We start from the raw sequence: 21,362 nt of genomic DNA, 5'->3' as shown, positions 1-21,362 counted from the left end.
TAGGTCCATTTTACCTCCCTCGGCTATAGCCTCACCCTGATTTTTCAATTTTGATATACATCTGTTGATAAATTTTCTCCTAAAATTTAGCAAATATAATTACATACATTGTAACTTGCATGTACTTCCGAGCGTCCAAAAAAACCAACCTAGAGGAACCAGATTCGTTGTACTAGGAGGGGAAGGTTGGCTCTTTTTGGAACGGAGGGAGTACAGTGTAATTTGCATGTAACTTTTAAAATTCTCTTCATAACATGATATTTCGATGAAATGGAGGTTATGGGAACGAATCCTCTTACATGTGTGCGCGTGCTGCGACTTTTTTCCTTTCTCACTTGCACAAATCTTAAAGCAAATCTAACGGTTTAAAATTATATAAAAGTTACATACAATTACATTGTAGTTAAATGCAAATTACAATGTAATTATACTACGGTTGTACTAGGATTACATCTATCAAAATTTTAAAATAAAAATTTATCGACAAATGTATAGGTGATCCCGATAATGAATTTGGACACCTCTCCTCTTAGGTTGAGTTTTTTTTCCGTTGGACGGAGGGAGTATAGGTGCCATTACATTCAACAAAAGAAAATTTAAGAAAAAATAAAAATAAGGTGATGTGTAGCAATTCCCAAAAATATGGCGCAGCAGATACGATCCGTGTAAGGAAGATGGAGGCCTTGTTACCAAACTAGCCATGCTCCAACGATCTGAGATGCATTACTCCGAGGAATAAGTTCATCTAAGGTCCTTTAATTTTACACCTAATCAGATTTTCATCCTTGAACAATCTCAAAACCAGATACAACCGGTCCCTAAAATGTCAAATCGGGGGCAAATAAGGTCCCTCGGCGGTTTGCAAGGTGGTTTTGGCTGACGTGACGTCTATATGGCTAGTTTGACTGGTTTTTTTTTCCCACGTAGCATTGACGTGGCGGTTACGTGGCAATTATATCTTGAAAAAATAATAAAAATCATGGGCCCGCATGCCAGCTTAAAAAATGGTGGGACCCATGTGTTAGCGACAAAAAAAAATAAATATGGTGGGGACAACGTGGGCCCCACGTGTCATTTCCTCTCCTCTCGACTCTTCCTCTCCTTCCCGGATTGGGATTCGATGACATTCCCCCGCCGACCCCGACCTCTTCTTCGCCATCCTCGGCCAGTTCGGCGTCATCACCCGCGCCCACATCCCTCTCCCCCTGCGCCCCGACCTCAGAAAAGTAAGAGAGAGGGAGAGCCGCCGAGGTCCATCGAGATCACCTCGCCCGGCCCGCGCCCCTGCCACGGCGGCTGCGCCGCCACCAGTCCACCACCATCGCGCAGAACCCTGTCGCGCTGCTGCAGCTCTAGGTCGACCGCAGGTGCCTCATCTTCCCGTTCCTCCACGCCGACTACATCCTGGGCTCCCTCCGCCGCTTCCTCGCCGGCGCCGCGGACTGCTTCGTCGGCGTCAGCGTGGACGAGGATGCCGAGCGGTTGAGCGACGACCACAGCCTCCCTGCGGGGAACACCACCGACCTTCGCACCCTCGCGGCGCAGAGGCTGGGCTGCCCGGAGCTCATACAGGCCGGCCTGCAGGCCGTGGTGCATGTCATCATGGGCGCCCACCTCGTCAAGCTACAGAGGGTGACCATGAGCCGCTGGGACGCCTTCTGCCTCTCCAACGAGTAGATCTGGTACACCTGCATCGACGCCTACATCTCCTTCGAGGTCGGCCGGAGGCTGCTCCGCGCTTGATACCGAGGCCATCCACAATGGGTACCCCTGGGTCGTCTCCCTGCTCACGCCGTCCGCCGTCCGTCCGCTGCGCGTGTCCCTAGAGAGAGGCGAGACCCCCACATGGGGAACGTGCGCCTCTAGCTCCTCAGCTCCCTTTTTCCGGAGAGACACCCTCGAGGCTACGCATTGCAGCGACCCGGTGCCCCGTCCCCTGTCTCCTCCCCTGGTGTTTCCCCTTTTTGCCCTCACCGGCGGCATGGCAACGAGAGAGTGAGAGAAAGGAGAGAGGCGACGGCGACGAGGATCCGCGACGGCGACGACCAGATCCGGCCACCACCGCGGTAGCCGTCGGCCACCAGCCAGCGATGGGCAAAGACGGCTTCCTCGTGCTGCGGCAGCCGCCGGCCACCAGCTGGCGACGGGCTCGGCTTCCGCGACGGAGACGGTGACGATGACCTGGCGACGACCCCACATGCGCCTCGGCTTCCTCCACCGCCACCGCCGGCGCCGCCACGGTCTCCTGGCGGATCTGGCCGCGGGGGGCTAGATCCGCCCACGATGGCGCCGGATCTGCCCCCTCCGGCCGGCGGCGGCGGCGAGTAAGAGAGGCGGCGGCGAGGGGGAGAGAGAGAGAGAGAGCGGCGCGGCGGCGAGAGGGAGACGCGCACGGGCACGGTGGCGAGAGGGGGCGAGAGGGAGAGGCACGCGGTGGCGAAGAAAAAGAGAAGAGGGCGTGGTGGCGAAGAAAAAGAGAAGAGGGGTAGGGAAGTAAAAATATGAGTGGGGACTTTGTGGGCTAGGACACCCATTGTGTACAGGAGTATCTCTACCAGGTTGCTTTAGATCTTGAGGAGTCCATCCAGGGATACCCTACACTGCGAGATGAGTTTTTCTACGATGTCCTCAGTTAGGGAGGATACTCTAAAAGTGTCTCACATTGTGATACCCTGATAGACCGTCGATCGAGGCGGTCACCGTGGCACGTACCGCAATTGCTTGCATCCTCCGTGCCTAATTCTACCTAGATTAGATTCAGTTGCTGTTGTCTTTCGCTCCTGCTCTCACGTAATGTTAGGCAAGGATTTATGAGATTTGAGGTGTTATGGGTTTATGCTTAGCACTGGAGAAATTGAAGAATCGGATGAAAAAAAAGGTGCCGATCTTCTGATCTAGACTATGGTTAATGAAACTAGCTGGGTGGCCCGCGCAATTGCGCGGCTAGCACCCAAACAAAATCATATATTTTTTAGTATGATTTCACTTAAAATTTATTAAATAGCTATCTCCGTATTTCTAATTATATAGTTTTTAAAAGTCATATCAGCTGCTATCCCTTACTTCTGTCATATCTTTTTTTAAGTTAATTGCACTTTGGTCCACCTTTTATTACCGAAGTTTCACTTTGGGCTATCCTCTAGCTCATATTTTCACTTTGGACCAGGTAAGATTACCTTTGGTGCACTTTGGACCACCCCAAGTCATTTTCTTTAGCTGTATTTACTCTATAATATTGTAAAGAATTACCTGCATAAGTTGGAAAAGATTATTGGGTTACGGGTTGCTGATGTGTTTAAAGTTGGAAAAGTCTTTTATGTATTCATAAAAAGTTTATGTGGGTGGTCCAAAGTAAAAGAAAAGTAAAGTAACCTAGCTCAAAGTGAAAAAATGTATTAAAAGGGTGGTCCAAAGTGAAACTTTGGTAATAAAAGGTGGCCCTAAATGCAATTTACTCCTTTTTTTTTATTTGCTTGCTCGGTCTACCATTATTTCTATTCATTCTCCTTTAAACCTTTAAAAATTGGATCTTATAGTTTTTTGAGTTTATTATCTTGTTGAATTTCATTTTTATAATTTCTAGAATTCCCGCCAAACGCAGCCATTATACTCCTCTACGATCCGTCCACTGTCGTTGGGATTTTACAAATCGAAAATAATTATCGTTCGAGTTCATTTTTTACTTTCTATAAGTCTCGCCAAACCGTCAGCGACTTTTCTATTATACTCCTTGGCTCGCCCGCTGCCTCCCTTCTTTATCATCATTGAGATTTTAAAATCGAACATAATTATCATTATTTTTTTTACTTCTTAGAAGTTCTGAACCTTTAAAAATTGGACCTTATAGTTTTTAGATTTATTGTCTCAATGGTTTTTTTTATATAATCTTTAGAAGTCTCGTCAAACGATACCACTGTACTCCTCTACGGCCTATCCGCCGTCTATTCTTTATTGTCATTGGGATTCTAAAAATTGAACATAACTATCGTTGGAATTCATTTTTTTTATTTTCTAAAAGTCTCGCCAACCGTCGGTGGCTCTGCAACTGTACTCCTATACACCCTGCACGCTGCTTCTTCTTTTTATTGTCATTGAGATTTTAAAATCGAATATGATTATCAATGGGGTTTATTTTTCTTACTTTCTAGAAGTCCCGACAACCGTCTTGCCCGTTTGCTTCACGGCATGCCTGTCATCCCTCCTTTTAATCATCATTAGGATTCTATTTGATGTTTTTACTAACAGTTATTATATGTCGTATCAACCGCCAGCACTCTAATCTTTTGTAGATTTGTTACTTAATTTATCTCGTCATGTGTTTTAGATGGTCTTTTTTTCAATAGTCTTTATTTTTTATCATCAATTTTTGTTATTTATAAATTGTATTCCTAATTGAATTTTTTTATTTTTTTTATTTCAGAATTTATATTTTTTTTCAAAATTTAATTAATACCGTATATTGTTCTTTCAATATTTTTTTTTGAATTTCAGTTGTTTCAAAATTGTATTACTACTTGTGCTCTCTTTTAATTTTTCTAAATTTGGATATTATTATATTATTTTATTCTAAATTTTTAATTAATATCATATTGGGTTCTTATATGGATTCTTCTTTCAATATTGCTTATTTTTAATTCCGAATTTCAGTTGATTTTAAATTGTATTCCTACTTGAACTCTTATTTTATTTTTGCTAATTTTGGATTTTCTTTTTATTTTTATTACGAATATTAACTAATCTCGTATTGGGTTCTTATATGGACGCTTTTCTCAATATTCCTTATTTTTAATTCCGAATTTCAATTATTTTTAAATTATATTCCTACTTGGACTCTCCTTTTATTTTCTAATTTCGGATTTTATTTTATTTTTATTCATAATTTTGATTAATCTCGTATTGGATTCTTATATGGACTCTTCTTTCAATATTTCTTATTTTTAATTCCAAATTTCAGCTATTTTTAAATTGTATTTCTACTTGGACTCTCCTTTTCTTTTTCTCCGATTAATGTGAGAATTTCTAGCCCCCACGGTGAACGTGGTGCCTCCTTTTAAAGCTGTTTTAATAATATAATAGATTCCTTAATTATAATTGCGGAAATGCTGCCTACCGGGCGCCTGGCAGGGGTGAAGCAGATCGGGCGCTCCCCATGTTGGCGGATGTTAAATGACCGATTCTATACTGCCAACATATGCATAAAGTTTAGATAATAAAACATCCAACATAGTGATAGGTGCTTAATCTCACATATTCCACAAGTGTTGGTGTATAGTTGTATGCAGATGATAAACCTTGAAGTTGGGAGGCAAATCGGACTAAAGTAAGGAAAATTATGTATCCATACAAGGAGGGGGTTGTGAACTTCATCGAAACATCCGTAATTCAACCCAAAACTCCGAGAAATGGATGGAGGAAGGTCTAGGGAGTCTACCGACCGAAGGCCAGGCCAGATGGGCCTGGTTCGGCCGAACCACCACTTCCACCGTTGGATGTGGGGTTTGGCGTGGACGTCCCAGATGCATCCCTGATGACGGTTGGAGGGCACTTCAGACATTTCCCCTTCGCCAACCGTCATACCTACCTCTATATAAAGGCTTCACTTCCTCATTTCATACACACACTTCCAAGCTTGAGCTGAATTATAAGAGGCTCTATTGTACTATATTGTATACTAGAATAGGAAGAGAGTAGAATAGAAGGAGTCGGAAGAATTTCGGAGTTGTCGGTAATCTTCTCCTATTTCTTTTATTCTGTTTATTACTCTGAATTCAATATAATATTCTTCTTGAGTAATTTAGATTTATCTTGTGAGAATTATCTCTTGGTTAGTTCCTAAATAGCATACAGAATTATTGTTCGCTATAATCAACTAAAATATAGTGATTGCTTTGGTGAGTTATAAACACTAAATTAGATATTAATTGCTTAAACGTGGTGATTAGGTAATTATTATCCAGTATTTGCTACATATCCCATAGTACGTTTGAGGTGGGTGTAGAGGTGGTGACAGCCCTCGAGATCACTTAAGTCCTCCTTGTCCGGATACGTAGTAGAGCAACATCTGAGAACAGCGGGTTGCCAGTGCCTGAAGTATTGTGTTAGGATTAAAGTTAAGCTTTCCCTAGACACTGTTTCTTACTTGTAAATCCTCACTATCCTGGTCTATTCTTTGCTTGGTGTCCTTGGATGAATCGGAGGAAGATCTGATCACACACGTTCCCTTGGATTCGATACCCTTGAAATACTCCGTAGGGGAAGTGCTACATCGGTATATCCGTACGCTTGCGGATTTTATTTGTGACCGTATTAAATACCAACCCCCCCCCCCCCCCCCCCGCGCGCCCGGCCACCACGAGCGTGATGCAGGTGCCTGGCCCCACCACGTTCTCTGCCCCACCTGCCATGTGTCTCCATCACATACTCCATTGCAACAAATCACTCACATTTTTTGGAAACCCTCTATCAAGGAAATTCGTTTCATTTTTTGTTCCATCAAAAATATTTCACCTAGTATACTCACAATGTTTCACTATATATAGATGTAATGTAGTAGTGAATGATCCTTTTGAAACAAATCCCTAGTAGAAAAAGCCGGACAGGTCACCGAACCGTCTGGACGTCTGGGTCACAGGTCGAGCGGTTGGACCACCGGGTCAACCAGTTCAAGTGCAAGTGAAAAACCATTATTTACTCCATGTATTCCTTTCAAATACTATATATGCGTTGCTCTATTGGCTAGCAAAGTGTGCGATCTCCCCAGAGACCCACGTTCGAATCCCGGGCCACAAATTGCTGGTTTGAAACATTGTTTTATATAAGTTGAAACAACACCCGATTTAAACGATTGAAACATTACGATTGTTTTATACAAGGTGAAACAACACCCGATTTAAACGATTGAACATTGTTTTATATAAGGTGAAACAACACCCGATTTAAACGATTGAACATTGTTTTATATAAGGTGAAACAACACCCGATTTAAACGATTGAAACATTTTCGATCTACTTAGTGAAACAAATCCGATATACTTGGTGGAGCATCATGCAACATTTTAAAAAAAATCAATAATAAGCTAAAAGAAATTTTCGTAATGTTTCGATCTACTTAGTGAAACAATTCCGATATACTTGGTGGAGCATCATGCAACATTTTAAAAAAAAATCAATAATAAGCTAAAAGAAATTTTTGTCCCGATTTAAACGATTGAAACATTACGATTAAAACATTTTCGATCTACTTAGTGAAACAATTCCGATATACTTGGTGGAGCATCGTGCAACATTTTAAAAAAAATCAATAATAAGCTAAAAGAAATTTTCGTCGGAATATATCCATGTGTGGTCCTTTTTTTAAGATTTAATTGCAACGAATTTAATTGTGTAATCGGATCATAATTTGGATAAATAATTTAAGAGAAAAATTAGTTTAAAGTAGTTTTGCACATATACATGGCGCTAACATCATGTCCCAGAGGCCCAGAACCTGGCGAATCTTAAAACGAAGAAATATTAAAGTGTGTGATAGTGTAGCAGCCGACGGCGATGGTTCCTCCTGCGAGACCAATCTCGGTATTGATCCTTCTCGGACATGTTTTCTTTAAAAGACATTTAAGGACATGTTTGTAGCAGCTTGTGATTGTAGGAGTAGTAGTATCTTCATCATTTAGGGAAAGTGTTTTTCATCCTATCGAGCAAATACCCCCTCGTTTTTTACATGTTATCTAATTCTTCATAATTTTCTTATAAAACTAAACAAGACAGATTAATATTAAATATATCACTACACAAATATGCAAATTCAAATTTAACTTCAACAGGTTGTAACAAAAATAACACATATAATTGTAAATGTACGTTAATTATTTTCATTTTTATTTGTTTTTTTAACTTGTAGAGGTGAAATTTAGGTTTGCATGTTTGTGGAGTAATATACTCTAAAGTAAATTTCACAATACTACATATATCACAAAACTACATATTTAAGAAAGTGTATCACAAAACTAGAGATTTAAAATTATATTTTCCACAAAAACTACATATTTAAAATATGATATCAGAAAACTACATATTTAACATCAATTTCATCACAAAACTACCACTTTTATAACCTCAATAGGGCAATGAATGGCAATGAATATAATCTTTAAAATCTATAGTTCTTTGATAACTTCGTTACTAAATCTGTAGTTTTGTGATATATATTTTTAAATCTATAGTTTTGTGATAGTTTGGTCAGAGTATATGTAGTTTTGTGAAATTTACTCTATATTTTATATTAATCTATGTTGTCAATATTTTCCTAAAAAAATTATAACTATTTAGGTGGTATGCAAGAATGAGAGAATGTCTCCTTGAGGGATGGAAAGCCATCTCCCTGTCATATATGATTCTCACCATCTATTTCATATATGCAGGTAATTTTCAGGGCAACGCACTGGCTCCGGTTTTGGGCACAGCTAAAAAGGTGTGAGGATGATGAGGAGTTCCTAAAGGTTACATGCCGCAAGTTGGAGTCGATGGTTATGCAACTATTTGCCAATTATGGATGGAGGTTCACAAATAGACTTCAATAAATGTGTTCTCCTTATTTTGGCTTGGTTTCCTCTGTTTTTGTTTGGTGTGTCCTATTTAGCTGAACTACGCTCTTTTCTGGATTGCTACAATGTAATAATTGGCTGTAGCTCTTTTTGAGCAAAGGCTGGGATGTTAAATTCCATTATCTAAAAAAAATATATGATTCTCAGGAATTTAACTTTGTGTCACTAAAAAGAGGTGATTTTCTGAGGAGAATTTAACTTTTTTTTTCGAGGGGAAAGGAAGGAGCCCTGCCAATTGCAATTAAGGATAATTTAACTATCTTTTGATTAATTTTGAGCATCATCTCTGCAGATGAACAAGATAGGATTTTAATGGTGTTGTCGAGGGCTTGGTATCTCCGGCATGATATAGTGCAGTGCCGCGGTGGAGAGGGATCTGGTGGAGAAGGGGGCGGCGGCGGAGGGGTGGCGGTGGAGCTTGAAGCGCCTGGCACAGCAGTGGTCTGCGTGGGGCGGCGGAGGGAACAACAGCGCTCGGCGGAGACAGGTGGTGGCGGTGCCACGGAGACAGTCGAGGAGAGATCGGGGGCGACGCAGAGGAGGACTAGAGGGAGTTGCGAGGAGTGGTGGCGCATAGTTGGTCATCGAGGCGGAGATCGTGGGCGGCTGTCGGTCATCGAGGCAGAGATCGTGGGTGGCGCGGACGGCATGGAGGAGGGCGAGGGGAGCGGCGAAAGATGGGAGGGGATCAGCGAGGCGGGCGTCGGTGTCCTGGGGACGTGGTTCGATGGGGGAGTCACCTCCCTGGCGGTGGCGGCAGCTGAGAGGGCAGAGGAGAACGGCGGCGGTGGAGAATCGGGTGTGGAGCGGAAGGGTCGGGAGCGGTGGAGGATGAGGTGAGGACTGAGGAGGGAGGAGCAGCGCGGTGGGGAGGGGCGATCCAATCTTGTGTCAGGTTGGAGTCACCGTCATCGATTGGAGAGGGCGGCGGCGATCATGGGTCTGGAGAGGAGGGCGGCGGGCGTGGCTGGTGAGGAGGCAACGTGGCGGCGGGGTGAGGAGGCGACGCAGGGAGGAGAGCGAAAGACGCGGTGTGGAGGAAGGAGGAGTGGGCGTTGGGAGGAGATCTATCCGTGACGTGATGGTTGAGATTACGCGTGTTTGTCAGATGCGTCTGCTGTGTCAGGAATCAAGATCACCACTACGGATTTTTTAAGCAGTAGAGATATAAAACGGTATTAGGAGTCTAGTAGTAGCTACGATCATGAACCAGCAACGCGTCCATCGTTTCGTATACTTCCTCCGTTTCTAAATATTTGACACCTCTTACTTTTTTAAATATGTTGGACCGTTCGTCTTATTAAAAAAATTTAAGTAATTATTAATTCTTTTTTTATCATTGTTAAATATACTTATATGTATACATATAGTTTTACATATTTCACAAAAATATTTTTAATAAGATGAACGGTCAAACATGTGCTAAAAAGTCAACGATGTTAATAAATATTTAGAAATGGAGGGAGTACAATTTTTCACGTGGCTAGCGACAACCATATATATAGCGCGTGCGCACAGACTGCACGTACTAGACAATCAAGCAACCATATGCAACAAGTAATTATACGGTGCAGCAGCTAAGAGGCATTGGCCGGAGAGGAGGAAGACGTACGACATCAGCAAAGATCAAGAGGAAGATGCACTACTACAAAGAAGAGCCAAATCGGTTTTCCTATGCGGTTGGCCAGCCCGTATGGGAGGAAAGGTATGTGAAAATCGCTATTTTCCCATGTGGCTAGAGCAACCGTATGTGAAAAGGTGATTTTTGTATGTGGTTGCCTGAGCCAACCGCATGCAAAGATATTTTTGGGAAAAAAAATAAAAATCCAAAAAAAGCCGAAACCCTAGCCGGTCGCCGGCCGCCGCCCACGCTGGATCCGCGCCACCGCGGCCGGCCGCCGGACGAGCCAGATCCACGCCATTGTAGGGCCCGACGCCAGATCCGCCGCCGCCACCGCTTTGCCACTCCCGAGCCAGCCGTCGCCGCTCTCGCCGTCGCCGTCGCCCGCCTCGGCTGGATCCACAAGTCCCGGCCTCTCCCGAGCGAGCCGCCACCGCTCTCGCCGTTGCCGTCGCCGTCGACGTCGGCATGGTCAACCGCGGTGGCGAGGGAGGAGGCGTGGATGCCCGCGGCAGCGAGGGCAGAGGAGAGTTCGCCCGCGGCGTCGTCTGCGGCGGCGAGGTTGTTCCGGCGGTGAGGGAGGATGTGTGGACGCCCGCGACAGCGTCCGCTCCCGCTCCCGGAGGCCGTGGCGGTGGCGGGCACCCGCTCCCAGCGCCTCCTCATCGGCCGCGCCTCCCGCTGCCCGGCGCTGCCTGCATGCGCGAGAGAAAGAGAGAGGGAGAGGTTGAGGAGAGAATGAGAGAGAGATAGAGTTGAAGGAAGAGAGAGGGGAAAATATCCGTGGTGGGAGAGAAGAGAGGAGAAGATTGAAAAATTTTAAGGTGGCGAGTAGGGAAAAAACCACTAAATGAATTTCGAATCAAATTTTATGATAGTAAATGAACTCATATGAAAAAGTTACCAAAAACAAAGTTGTAGAACTCGTTGAGGTCTACCAATTTTATTTTGGTCATTTCTCCATCCGAGTTTGATTGAACTATATAAAATTTGAGATTTAAAAATATAAGAAATTCAAATAATCTTTTGGGTAGTAAATGATTTCAAATGGAAAAGTTGTCAACAACAAAGTTGTATAACTTATCAATATCTATAACTTTTGTTGTGGTCATTTTTCTATATGACTTTGTTTGAACAATCTGAATTTGAATTTCAAATTATGACAACTTCAAACAATATTTTCAAATACTAAATGATTTCAACTGAAAAAGTCATCAATAACAAAGTTCTATAACTCATCAATATATATAACTTCTATTTTGGTCATTTCTTCATCTCACAAAGTGATTTGTAAAATTGTTCACAAAATGTACATATCTCTAATATAGTTTTATAAACTGTAAATTTTGTGAAAATGTTACTATCACTTTGTTGGATGAAGAAATGACCAAAATAGAAGTTATAAATCTTGATGAGTTATACAACTTTGTTGTTGATGACTTTTTCAGCTGAAATCATTTACTGCTTCAAAATATTATTTGAAGTTTTAAAATTCAAATTTTTAATTGATAAAACAAAGTCACAACAAGAAATGGCCAAAATAATAACAGTAAAAACACAATAACGTGATAGAGCATGATTTTAGAAACATTTATGAAAAAGAATCATCCAATTTAGAGTTCATATGAGTAAGATACACTAGTTTTAAATTTTTTCCAAATTTTATTTTCGTATACGGCTCCTTAAGATGCCCGTATGTAAAAATCGATTTTTCCATGCGGGCGCTTAAGTGAGCCGCATGCAAAAATGAGGTCATTTTTACATGCGGACCTCTTAAGAGTCCCGTATGAGAAAATCGATTTTTTCGTGCGGGCGCATTAAGGAGCCATCTGTGAAAATACCGCTCGATTTTTACAGACGTCACTAGTCATGGTCCATTTGTAAAAATCATAGGGTCTCGTATAGAAAAATCACTTTTGTAGTAGTGATGGCAGTTCAGCTAAGAAGCACAATGATATACAATGGAGTTTCTAGAATTATAGTGGATTCACTTTGTTTGCATCGTTCACATACTATGCTCTATTGACTATTATCATACACAAAGGAGAAATAGAGAATGTCAACCCACGTTACAAATTGGGTAGTATATTAGTAATTTACTATGCTTTACATATAAAACAGTACTAGTAGTAGCTACGATCGATCGAGAACCAGCAACGCGCTCATCGTTTTGTATAGTCTGATGCACAAATTTTCACGTGGCCAGCAACGATCATATATATAGCGCGTGGGCACAGACTGCATGTACGAGGCAATCAAGCGACCATATGCGATCGAAGATCGAGGAAAGAGGCATTGACCGGAGAGGAGGAAGACGAGAGCAATAAAGATCAAGAGGAAGACGATGGCAGTAGCATCCTTGCCACCTTCCTCCAATGGAAGAATGGTAGAGCCGGCCGGGACGATGGTGCAGTGGTGGGAAGAATGGCAGCTGCGCGTGCTCGTTCTCACCAGCCTCTTCCTCCAGTGCTTCCTCTTCTTCTCGGCCACCTTCCGCAAGCACCGGATCCCGGCGATCCTCAGGGCATCCATCTGGCTGGCCTACCTCGGCAGCGACGCCGTGGCGATCTACGGCCTCGCCGCCATCTTCAGCCGACACGGGAAGAACGCCGGCGACGACGGCGGCCGCGGGGAATCTTCCATGCTGGAGGTGCTGTGGGCGCCCGTCTTCCTGATCCACCTCGCCGGGGCGCAGGACAGCATAACCGCGTACGACGCCGCCGAGGACAACGCGCTGTGGGCGCGGCGCGCGGTGGCCATGTCGTCCCAGGCCGCGGTGGCCGTCTACGTGTTCTGCAGGTCATGGTCCGGCGGGAAGGTGCCAGCGCGCTGCCCGGTGGCGCTGTTCGTCACCGGGTTCCTCAAGATGGGTCTCATGCTCTGGGCTCTGCGGCGAGCCAGCGCTACGAGGATAGCAACCGTCGGCCGGAAGGCGGCGGCGGTGGAGGCCAACTGGTCGTTAGAGAGATACCTGCAGTGGGCGAGTAAATCCGCCATCGAAGCCACCAGGAACATCCAGACGAACGACGACGGCGGCGAGAATCGTTCGGCGGCTCGCCGCCATCGTAGCGCCACCAGTGAGCTGCACCTGGACCTCATAGATCTCGAGTATCAGAACGACCTCATGGAGCTCTTCATTGATTTCCCAAATACCTACACTAGCCGGCTAAGCTATCTCTCGTCATTCTTGAAGCTCGAACCCTACGATGCATACTGCCGGCTTTGCGACCTCGTGGATTATGCGTTCCAGATCTTCTACACCAGCAGAAACGCCGCCTACCCCTTCGCCAGCTTGTTCCTAATCCTGCGGTTTATCTTTTTCATGCTGGCCGCCACGGCCATCGGAGGCTTTGACGGGCTTGACAGCAACATGGATGGGCTTGACACCAACGATGTCCAGGTAACCTATATCCTTCTATACTCTGTATTCGCAGTGGAATTCAGTAACATGGTTTCGCTGCGCTACCATAAGTGGCCGGTGTGCAAGCTAGAACCACAAATAAAGCGCACTATCGCGCAGTTCAACCTCATCGGCTGCACTTCCCGCAGCCGATGGTCAACGAAAATGAATTCTAATCTCTCGAGGAGATATCTCCTCATTCATACATGTCAAACAGTGTTGAATAGAGTAGCCATGTTGTTGAGATGCAACAACCAGTACTACTGGTATCATGTTGAGCATAGTTCGTCGACTGAAAAGGTTGTAGATCTCATCCGCGAGGACCTGAGATCTGGGTGGGTGGAGGATGATCTTCGCAGCGCCGCCGCCTACCGGAGATTCAATAACCGGCGAGGCCAGTGGACTCTCCGGCGGGAGCAGTGCTACGGAGAGATGGGATGGAGCGTGGCCAAGCTGCCGTTCGACGAGGCCGTCCTCGTCTGGCACGTCGCCACGGACATATGCCTCCACTGCACGCAGAACATCGACATCGACATCTCATCGTCACCGGCTGCCGGCGCCGATGAGGTCGCCGCCGTGACGGAGATATCCAACTACATGATGTACCTGCTGGCGTTCCAGCCGAACATGCTGATGCCCGGCGCCAGACAAGGCCTGTTCACGGCAGCACGCCATGAGATCATGCACGCCATAAGACACCAGGGGCGGCATCAGCAGCAGCTCAGCGAGAGAGACCTTGCGCGCTGCCTCGCCGGCGGCGACGACGACGACGAGTACTCCACGCCGGCCACGGAGGAGCAAGCCGGAGCTGGCAGCAGGCTTCTCGAGAGGAAAGGAGGAGGAGGAGGAGGCCGCCATCTAGCACACGCACAGCGGCTCGCTGGCGCGATGATGAAGCTGGACGCCGGCAAGAGGCTGAGGGTGATCGGCGGGGTGTGGGTGGAGATGATATGCTACTCCGCGAGCAGATGCAGCGGGTCTCTACACTTGAAGATCTTGGGCGTCGGTGGCGGGGAGTTCCTCACCGTCGTTTGGCTCTTGCTTCACCGGATGGGCATGGAGGTGTTGGCCGACAAGCTCCACAGGCCAGAGCTCGCCAGAGACGAGCCGGATGCTGTTGGTGTGTAACCTACCGTACCTGTTCTTGGCTATATTCTTAAGCATTGCAGGAGCAACTTTTCTCAGTACGGATGATGCAACAATTGCTGACACTATCAAAAGAAGAAACTTAGATTTGGAGCCAGGTCATTGGAGCCAAATTTGCACAAGAATTCCAGAAAGTCTTTTGCAGGTCAATGTCGTGCAAATAACATTAGAGACAATTTCAACCTCACGAACTTTGTAATTCAGCATGATCTATGCTTTTGAGTGGTAATAAAGTGTTTAAGTTCCAAGAAAGAAAAATACCGTAACTGGGGCCCCGTGGCCTAGGTAGGGGTGCAAGTGGGTCACACGTGAATTCAAAATAAACGAGCTCGCGGATTAGTTTAGCCTATAAGTGGGTTTTTACGGGTAGTCGCTTGCACCCTTAGGCCTAGGGTGCAAGTGGGCTTGTCGGCTAACCCGTTTATAGGCAAAATTAGTGTGTAATCTACAGGTTTACTCGCGGGTTACCTATTAATTTGATCTTTAAATGGGTTTATGGATCAACCCACCACGACGCGAAAACCCATAAATTATCATTTATTTAACCTATAAGTTAACTTGCGGGTCGGTCCGCTTGAATCGCTGGGTATACACCTGGAGATGGTTCTAATCTCCTGGTTGTACGTCCACCTGTATCTTGTATGCCAACTAAATGGTTATGAAGAAATTAAAAAAATGACAAGATAGATTAATATGTAATATATCACTCCACAAATATATAAATTCAAATTCGACTCCTACAAATTGTAACAAAAATAACAGATTTAACTCTAGCTAATATATGTAATAATCAAAATTGTTATTTTTGTTATAAATTTTAGGAGTTGCACTTAAACTCACTTTGTGGAGTGATATATTATATATTAATCTATCTTGGTAATTTTTTAAATTTTTTCCATAACAATTTAGTTCACATGCAAGAAACAGGTGGATGCCTACCCGACTGCTTAAAAGAGTTTCGCAAGAAACGGGTGTTGTGTCATATCCTTTCTGATTTAAATCCAATGATGCTGCCACTGCACTTGAACCGGATCATGCTTGTGCCACTAACGAAATAGATTTGGAAAACTCTATTCATCCCTTAAAGGGATGTCCCCTAATTTTTGTATTTCGCTTAAAAAGTCATTAGCAATTTTAAAATTTTTGTAAGATAGATCAATATGTGATATGTTACTTCACAAACATGCATATTCAAATTCAACTTATATAAGTAAAAACAAAAATAACAAATTTGACTACAAATAGAACGCTTAACAAATTGAGTCGTAGATATAGTGCTTGCTTCACTGGACCCAACTCAAGATTAGCATGGAGGTCCTCATCAAATCTGAGGAACACTAACTGCAATGTTGCTGACCAAAATCTAACAGGCAGTTGGTGCTCAACCCGAATAAGGACCTCAGCATGAACATGGTCACTGCTGCAAAAGAATGAAGCCAGAGATGCATCCCAAATCCAGCTAACCTTGGGCTTTAGAGGAGCAAGATGGTGGCGATGAGAACAGCTTCTTACTAACTTCAGTTGGATCTTGCGGGTGAAGACTGAGAAGAAAGTACTGATCTTGCTGGCGTCGGAGCCACCATCGGCGGAGGTACCATGCAGATTGCCTGCCCAGAAGCACCGAGCTGTTTCCGCTGCACAGTGAACCCATGGAGGCTTGCTGCATCCCCCGGGCATTGGATGTTGAGGCGGGTTGGCTGCGCGTGACCCCGCCCTCACCGGTCACCAAGAACATCCAAATTCACTGTGATTGATACCTACCACCATCAGATTTATCATCATACAACCAGCCAACGCCAGAGGAAGCTTCAAGCACCATCTCCAGCTCTGCTTCCTTGGAGACCCACGTCCCTGCCTGAGCTGCTCACAGGGGACCAAATCTGAAGCTTTCACTGGATTGACCATCAGACCAACTAGAGAATGGGAGGAAGAAGAAAAAGGACAAATACTACTACGAGACTGACCCGATTTTACAAGATTAGCCCGACTAAGTACTAGGACTACTTGGGGGATGGAGGGGACCCAACCCCTCTCCCTCCCGTCGCTGGCGGCAAACCGCTGGAGTTGAGAAAGAAGAGGGGCCGGCGGTGGGGATTTTTTTTAGGGGGTGGTACCGGTGTGGGGGGTTTCGCTGGAAGGTTCCGGTCCTTTCAAATAATTATATCGTTGGACGGATGTCGAAACTAGATTTCGGCAATACTTAAAGGGGTAGCGAATAAGCTATAAAAGTGGATGGGTTATGAGACAAAGGATTTACAAGTTCAGGCCTTCTAAATGAGAAGTAATACCCTACTCCTGTATGGGGAAATATTCCGCTGATTGTGATATTGATATGACGATCTGAGGTGTGATTATGCCCCCAAGGAGCCCCCGACCCCTCCTTAATTAGGCGAAGGAGTCGGGATTACAAGATAAAGACCTTATCCCTTACGGTCTAAGTTCTATAGATATTTTACAATTGTAACCAACTAAGACTACGTAATACTTCCTTGATATACAAGTTAATATAATACCCGAGTCTCTATCTTTATAAATTATGTTACTATGAGTTACCCCCAACAACCAGTCGGGTAAGGCAGCCCTTTGGGTATATAGTACCCATAATCTCCACCCTAGCCCCTGAGAACTTCATAGACGACGAGACAACCTTCTTCCGAGTGGTGATAATCTTCTCTCAAGTGGTTTTATAAAAGAACCCGAGTACTTTAATCATCTTTGCCACAACTCTGGAGTACCTCAATCATCTCAAGCTGTGAAGGGCTAAAAGAAAAATTAGGGTGCATCGACTAGATGCACCTAATTAGTTGTAGCCCCTGACTATGTGATTAGTTGAATAAACTAAACATACAGCCAAAGAAAAAATAACCAATCGAGTGGTTTAAAGCATATGTAGCTTAAATTCCCCAAATAACATGATTCATAGGACATGCCGACTGCTTTCGATATAACATATTAATTCAAACATTTAGCCTAACCTTAAATGCTGATTTTAAAAGCTCACTTACGTGATAATAACACTTGATATATTACTAATCAAATGTTTTTAATAAACCATCACAACCTTTTGCGACTTATAAAAGAAGCCCACAAAATAAGCATAAAAAAGCTTTAAACTGTAGGGTACCTTTTAAAATGCATCGTAGTAATTCCTTAAAAAACTAACTAACTGCTGTATAAAAGGGTTTGTAACAATATTGGGTATTTAATCACGTGCAAATTGCCGAAACAAAGTTTGCTTAAATCCCAAAGGAACGTGACAAACCACACGGAGAGACATGGGCTGAGAACACTGTATGGGCCTTGGCTCAACGACATTTTCCGATACCCTAAATAAACTGCCGAAATGAGGTCGTCTTCTCTACCGCTTCGTCTTCCTCACAAAAATCCCCTCGCAAAACACTGTTCAAAACTCATGCGCCGCCAAAGCTAGGGTTCGAATTTGCGCTGGCATCCGACAACCAAATACGCCGCGATTTACGCAAATCAACCACGAACGAACCCATCTCCACTGTCCTCCAAACGATTTAGCCACAATCCCCATAAATCCTCTCAACCAATCTCACAGAAATGACAGAGGAGAGAGAATCGGCACAAAGCCAATGGGCTCCACCTGACGTCAAGGAGTCTACCTTGCTAGAGATGGTATCTCATGGCGTTCTTCCCAGCAAGGAAATCATCGGATGGCGTCCGGCTTACGGCGAGGCCTTCCCCACTCCATACACCCACGAAATCGTGGTATTAATTTACTCATTTATTTTACTCCGGATTTGCTTTGCCCATTTCTGATTTCTTCCGTGGCCTTCTGGAATTCTACGGAATCAACATATATCAATATATCATCGCAACCCCAATTCGATCCTTCATATTTCTGTCTTCATACATCTCCATGCGGGCGTCGGCGGGGAGGTTGTCGAAGGGCACCGCCGTCGCCAGCGTGGCGGTGGCCGCGGAGCCTGGGAGCGATGACAGCACGGCGGACCACGCGTCGGTGGAGAAGGTGACGAGCGTGGCCGTGACGCCGTGGTGGTCGGCGAACCGCCGCGCCAGCTCGGCCAGCGGGATGAGGTGGCCGGCGCCAGGGCTCGCCAGCAGCATGACGTGCGGCCGCTGATCTTGTGCCGTGGTGCTTGCGAACGGCTCCATCGGTCGTCTGGTGGCTTAGTATTGCAGACGGTGTAGTGTGACTGTGTTGTGTGTGTAGACGACAATAGGACATACTATACATAGCCCACGCAGCTCAGAAAACATATGTGTTATTAGCAATTCCCTAATTATAATTGTGTTAGTTGAGAAAATATATGTATCAGAAAACTATAGATTTAATATCATATTTTATCACAAAACTATAACCTTTATAACCTCAATAGTGCTATGGATATAAACTTTAAAATCTATAGTTCTTTGATAACTTCATTAATAAATCTGTAATTTTGTGATACAATGCTTTAAATCTATAGTTTTGTGATAAATTTCACGCAAAATATGTAGTTTTGTGATACATATTTTTAAATCTATAGTTTTGTGATAGTTTGGTCAAAGAATTTTTAGATTTATGATATTTACTCTATATTTTATATTAATCTTTGTTGTCAATATATTGTTTTAAAAAAATATAACTATTAGGTGAAATGCAAGAACGAGAGAATATGGAAATCCGTCTCGTATCATATATGATTCTCATGAAGTTAACTGTGTCAATATTACTAGGTTATAACTAAATACCGTTTGGGATTAACTATCCCCTATTGGGTCAATTTGAACCATGCCACACAATTTTTGCAAAATTTGTGATATGCCACCCTGACCCACATGTCATTGACTCATGTGGGTCCTACATGTCATTGAGATACGTGTGGCATATCTCAAATTTTACAAAATTAGGTGGCATGGTTCCAACAAACCCCCTATTGGGTCAATTTGAACCATGCCACACAATTTTTGTCACTAAAAAGAGGTGATTTCTTAGGAGAATTGGCCGATCTATCTTTTGATTAATTTTGAGCATCATCTCTGCATATGAACGAGATAGGATATTAATGGTGTTGTGGAGGGCTTGGTATCTCCGGGATGATATGGTGCATGCAAAAGGCGCAGAGTCCATCTCACCCTCTGCCCTGTTCCTGTATTCATATCTAAAGTCTCTGTACACAAGCCAGAAAACATAATGTGGTGATAAAGATCAAGCAACTTTGTGTGTGTCTAACTGTGTAACTTATCTTGTGATGGATAGTCCAGGAAAGAACTGGAAATTAAAGCACCTTAACTAGGTTAGGCAGAAGTCATTAGAGCATCCGCAATGGTAAAGTAAGGTGCTATCTATAAAACATGTACATCTCAGCAATCGACTAGATTAGTAGTAAACCACTTCAATGGTATGTCTACATAGGTATCTATAGCTCTCTAATCCATTGCCTTGTTTTTCTCTATAGACTATCTCCAGGTTAGTAGATAGCTTTGCTCTCTCTCTTCATTTAATCTCTGCCAAGTAAAAAAATATACTGACATGGATCTCTTGTAGACAGCTTATATATAACCATTGCGGGTGCCCTTACAGATCTTTTTGTGAGCGCACAAGAGACGTGGGTGTGAGTGTGGTTTGCTAAAAACTGCAATGGGTAAGTTTTGCTATCTTCTTGGCGAACCATTCACTACTACTCTTCAGCAAAGTATATATGAATTTTAATTCAAAACTTTTTATGTATAAAGTTTATACCGAATATTTTTACATATAAAGTCCACCTATAAATATTTATATAAATTTTTATATGTATAAAGGTTCTATATAAATTATTTTATGTATAAAGTTTATATAACATTTTTTCCTCTGTCGATAGTTTATATATATAAACTTTCTAGATATAAAGTTTCTATGTATAAAATTGCTACGTACAAATTTGTTATATCTTTTTTGTCAGTCTAAAGAGAAACATACGGGTTTCTTCATCTATTTGCACATGGGCCAAAAGGAGAGCGAGGACACATGTAGTTAATGGGTCTTTTCTAGGGATCAGTTTTGGGTGGATTTTGAACTCACCGTGGACTCCCGCACCCATACAAGCATTAATGTGAATCGTTTTTTATCGTTTCTTGATTGCGTGATGGGAGGTGCCAGCGATCGATCACGCATTAGGGGTCCCCTAAAGCACTTGTCATCTAATCGCAAAATGAAGCTGATGTACAATGGTCTTAGATGCAAAGAGCTTTTATCGGTTTACTTCCTCAAGTTTACTTTTGTCATGTTGGAAGAGTGTAATAGAGTGGCTCATGAATTAGACCAGTTAATTAGAAGGACTAATCATAGTGCTATGAAGGCTAGATGCCCCTATTTATATTCATGATCTTGTCCTCCGGGATTATAATCACTTTATTTAATCAGTTATATCAACCTTCCCTTTAAAAAAAAAGTACCTATACAACTTTTGAAAGTTTTTTATATGGAAAGCTTCCAAAATATAACTATAATATAATTGAAGTGTAGCTACAGCGTTAATATACAGTTCCAATATAACTTGTATGTAAGTTGGATATAAACCTAAGTGTGTGGCCAGTTGGTTAATGCAACAAGCCCATGCTGTGGTGCACAATTATATTGTAA

At 43.5% G+C, this 21,362-nt stretch overlaps 2 protein-coding genes and 1 pseudogene across 2 annotated transcripts; all 3 read left to right on the top strand.

Annotated features, from left to right (window-relative positions):
• The first annotated feature begins 270 nt into the window (after positions 1 to 270).
• On the top strand, positions 271 to 1,743 carry LOC127761896 (uncharacterized; annotated as a pseudogene).
• A 7,169-nt stretch (positions 1,744 to 8,912) lies between these two features.
• Positions 8,913 to 9,440, top strand: LOC127761887 (glycine-rich cell wall structural protein 1.0-like). Its single transcript, XM_052286222.1, has one exon. It carries the CDS (start codon positions 8,913 to 8,915, stop codon positions 9,438 to 9,440), a length of 528 nt encoding a protein of 175 aa, XP_052142182.1.
• Positions 9,441 to 12,565: 3,125 nt separating this feature from the next.
• Positions 12,566 to 14,997, top strand: LOC127761885 (uncharacterized). Its single transcript, XM_052286221.1, has one exon. It carries the CDS (start codon positions 12,566 to 12,568, stop codon positions 14,747 to 14,749), a length of 2,184 nt encoding a protein of 727 aa, XP_052142181.1. The 3' UTR covers positions 14,750 to 14,997.
• The last annotated feature ends 6,365 nt before the right edge of the window (positions 14,998 to 21,362 follow it).

Source organism: Oryza glaberrima, chromosome 2 (assembly GCF_000147395.1).
Source record: "Oryza glaberrima chromosome 2, OglaRS2, whole genome shotgun sequence".
Classification (NCBI taxonomy): Eukaryota; Viridiplantae; Streptophyta; class Magnoliopsida; order Poales; family Poaceae; genus Oryza; species Oryza glaberrima.
Note: the sequence above shows the minus strand (reverse complement) of the source record. Positions and strands in the feature narration are given on the sequence as shown.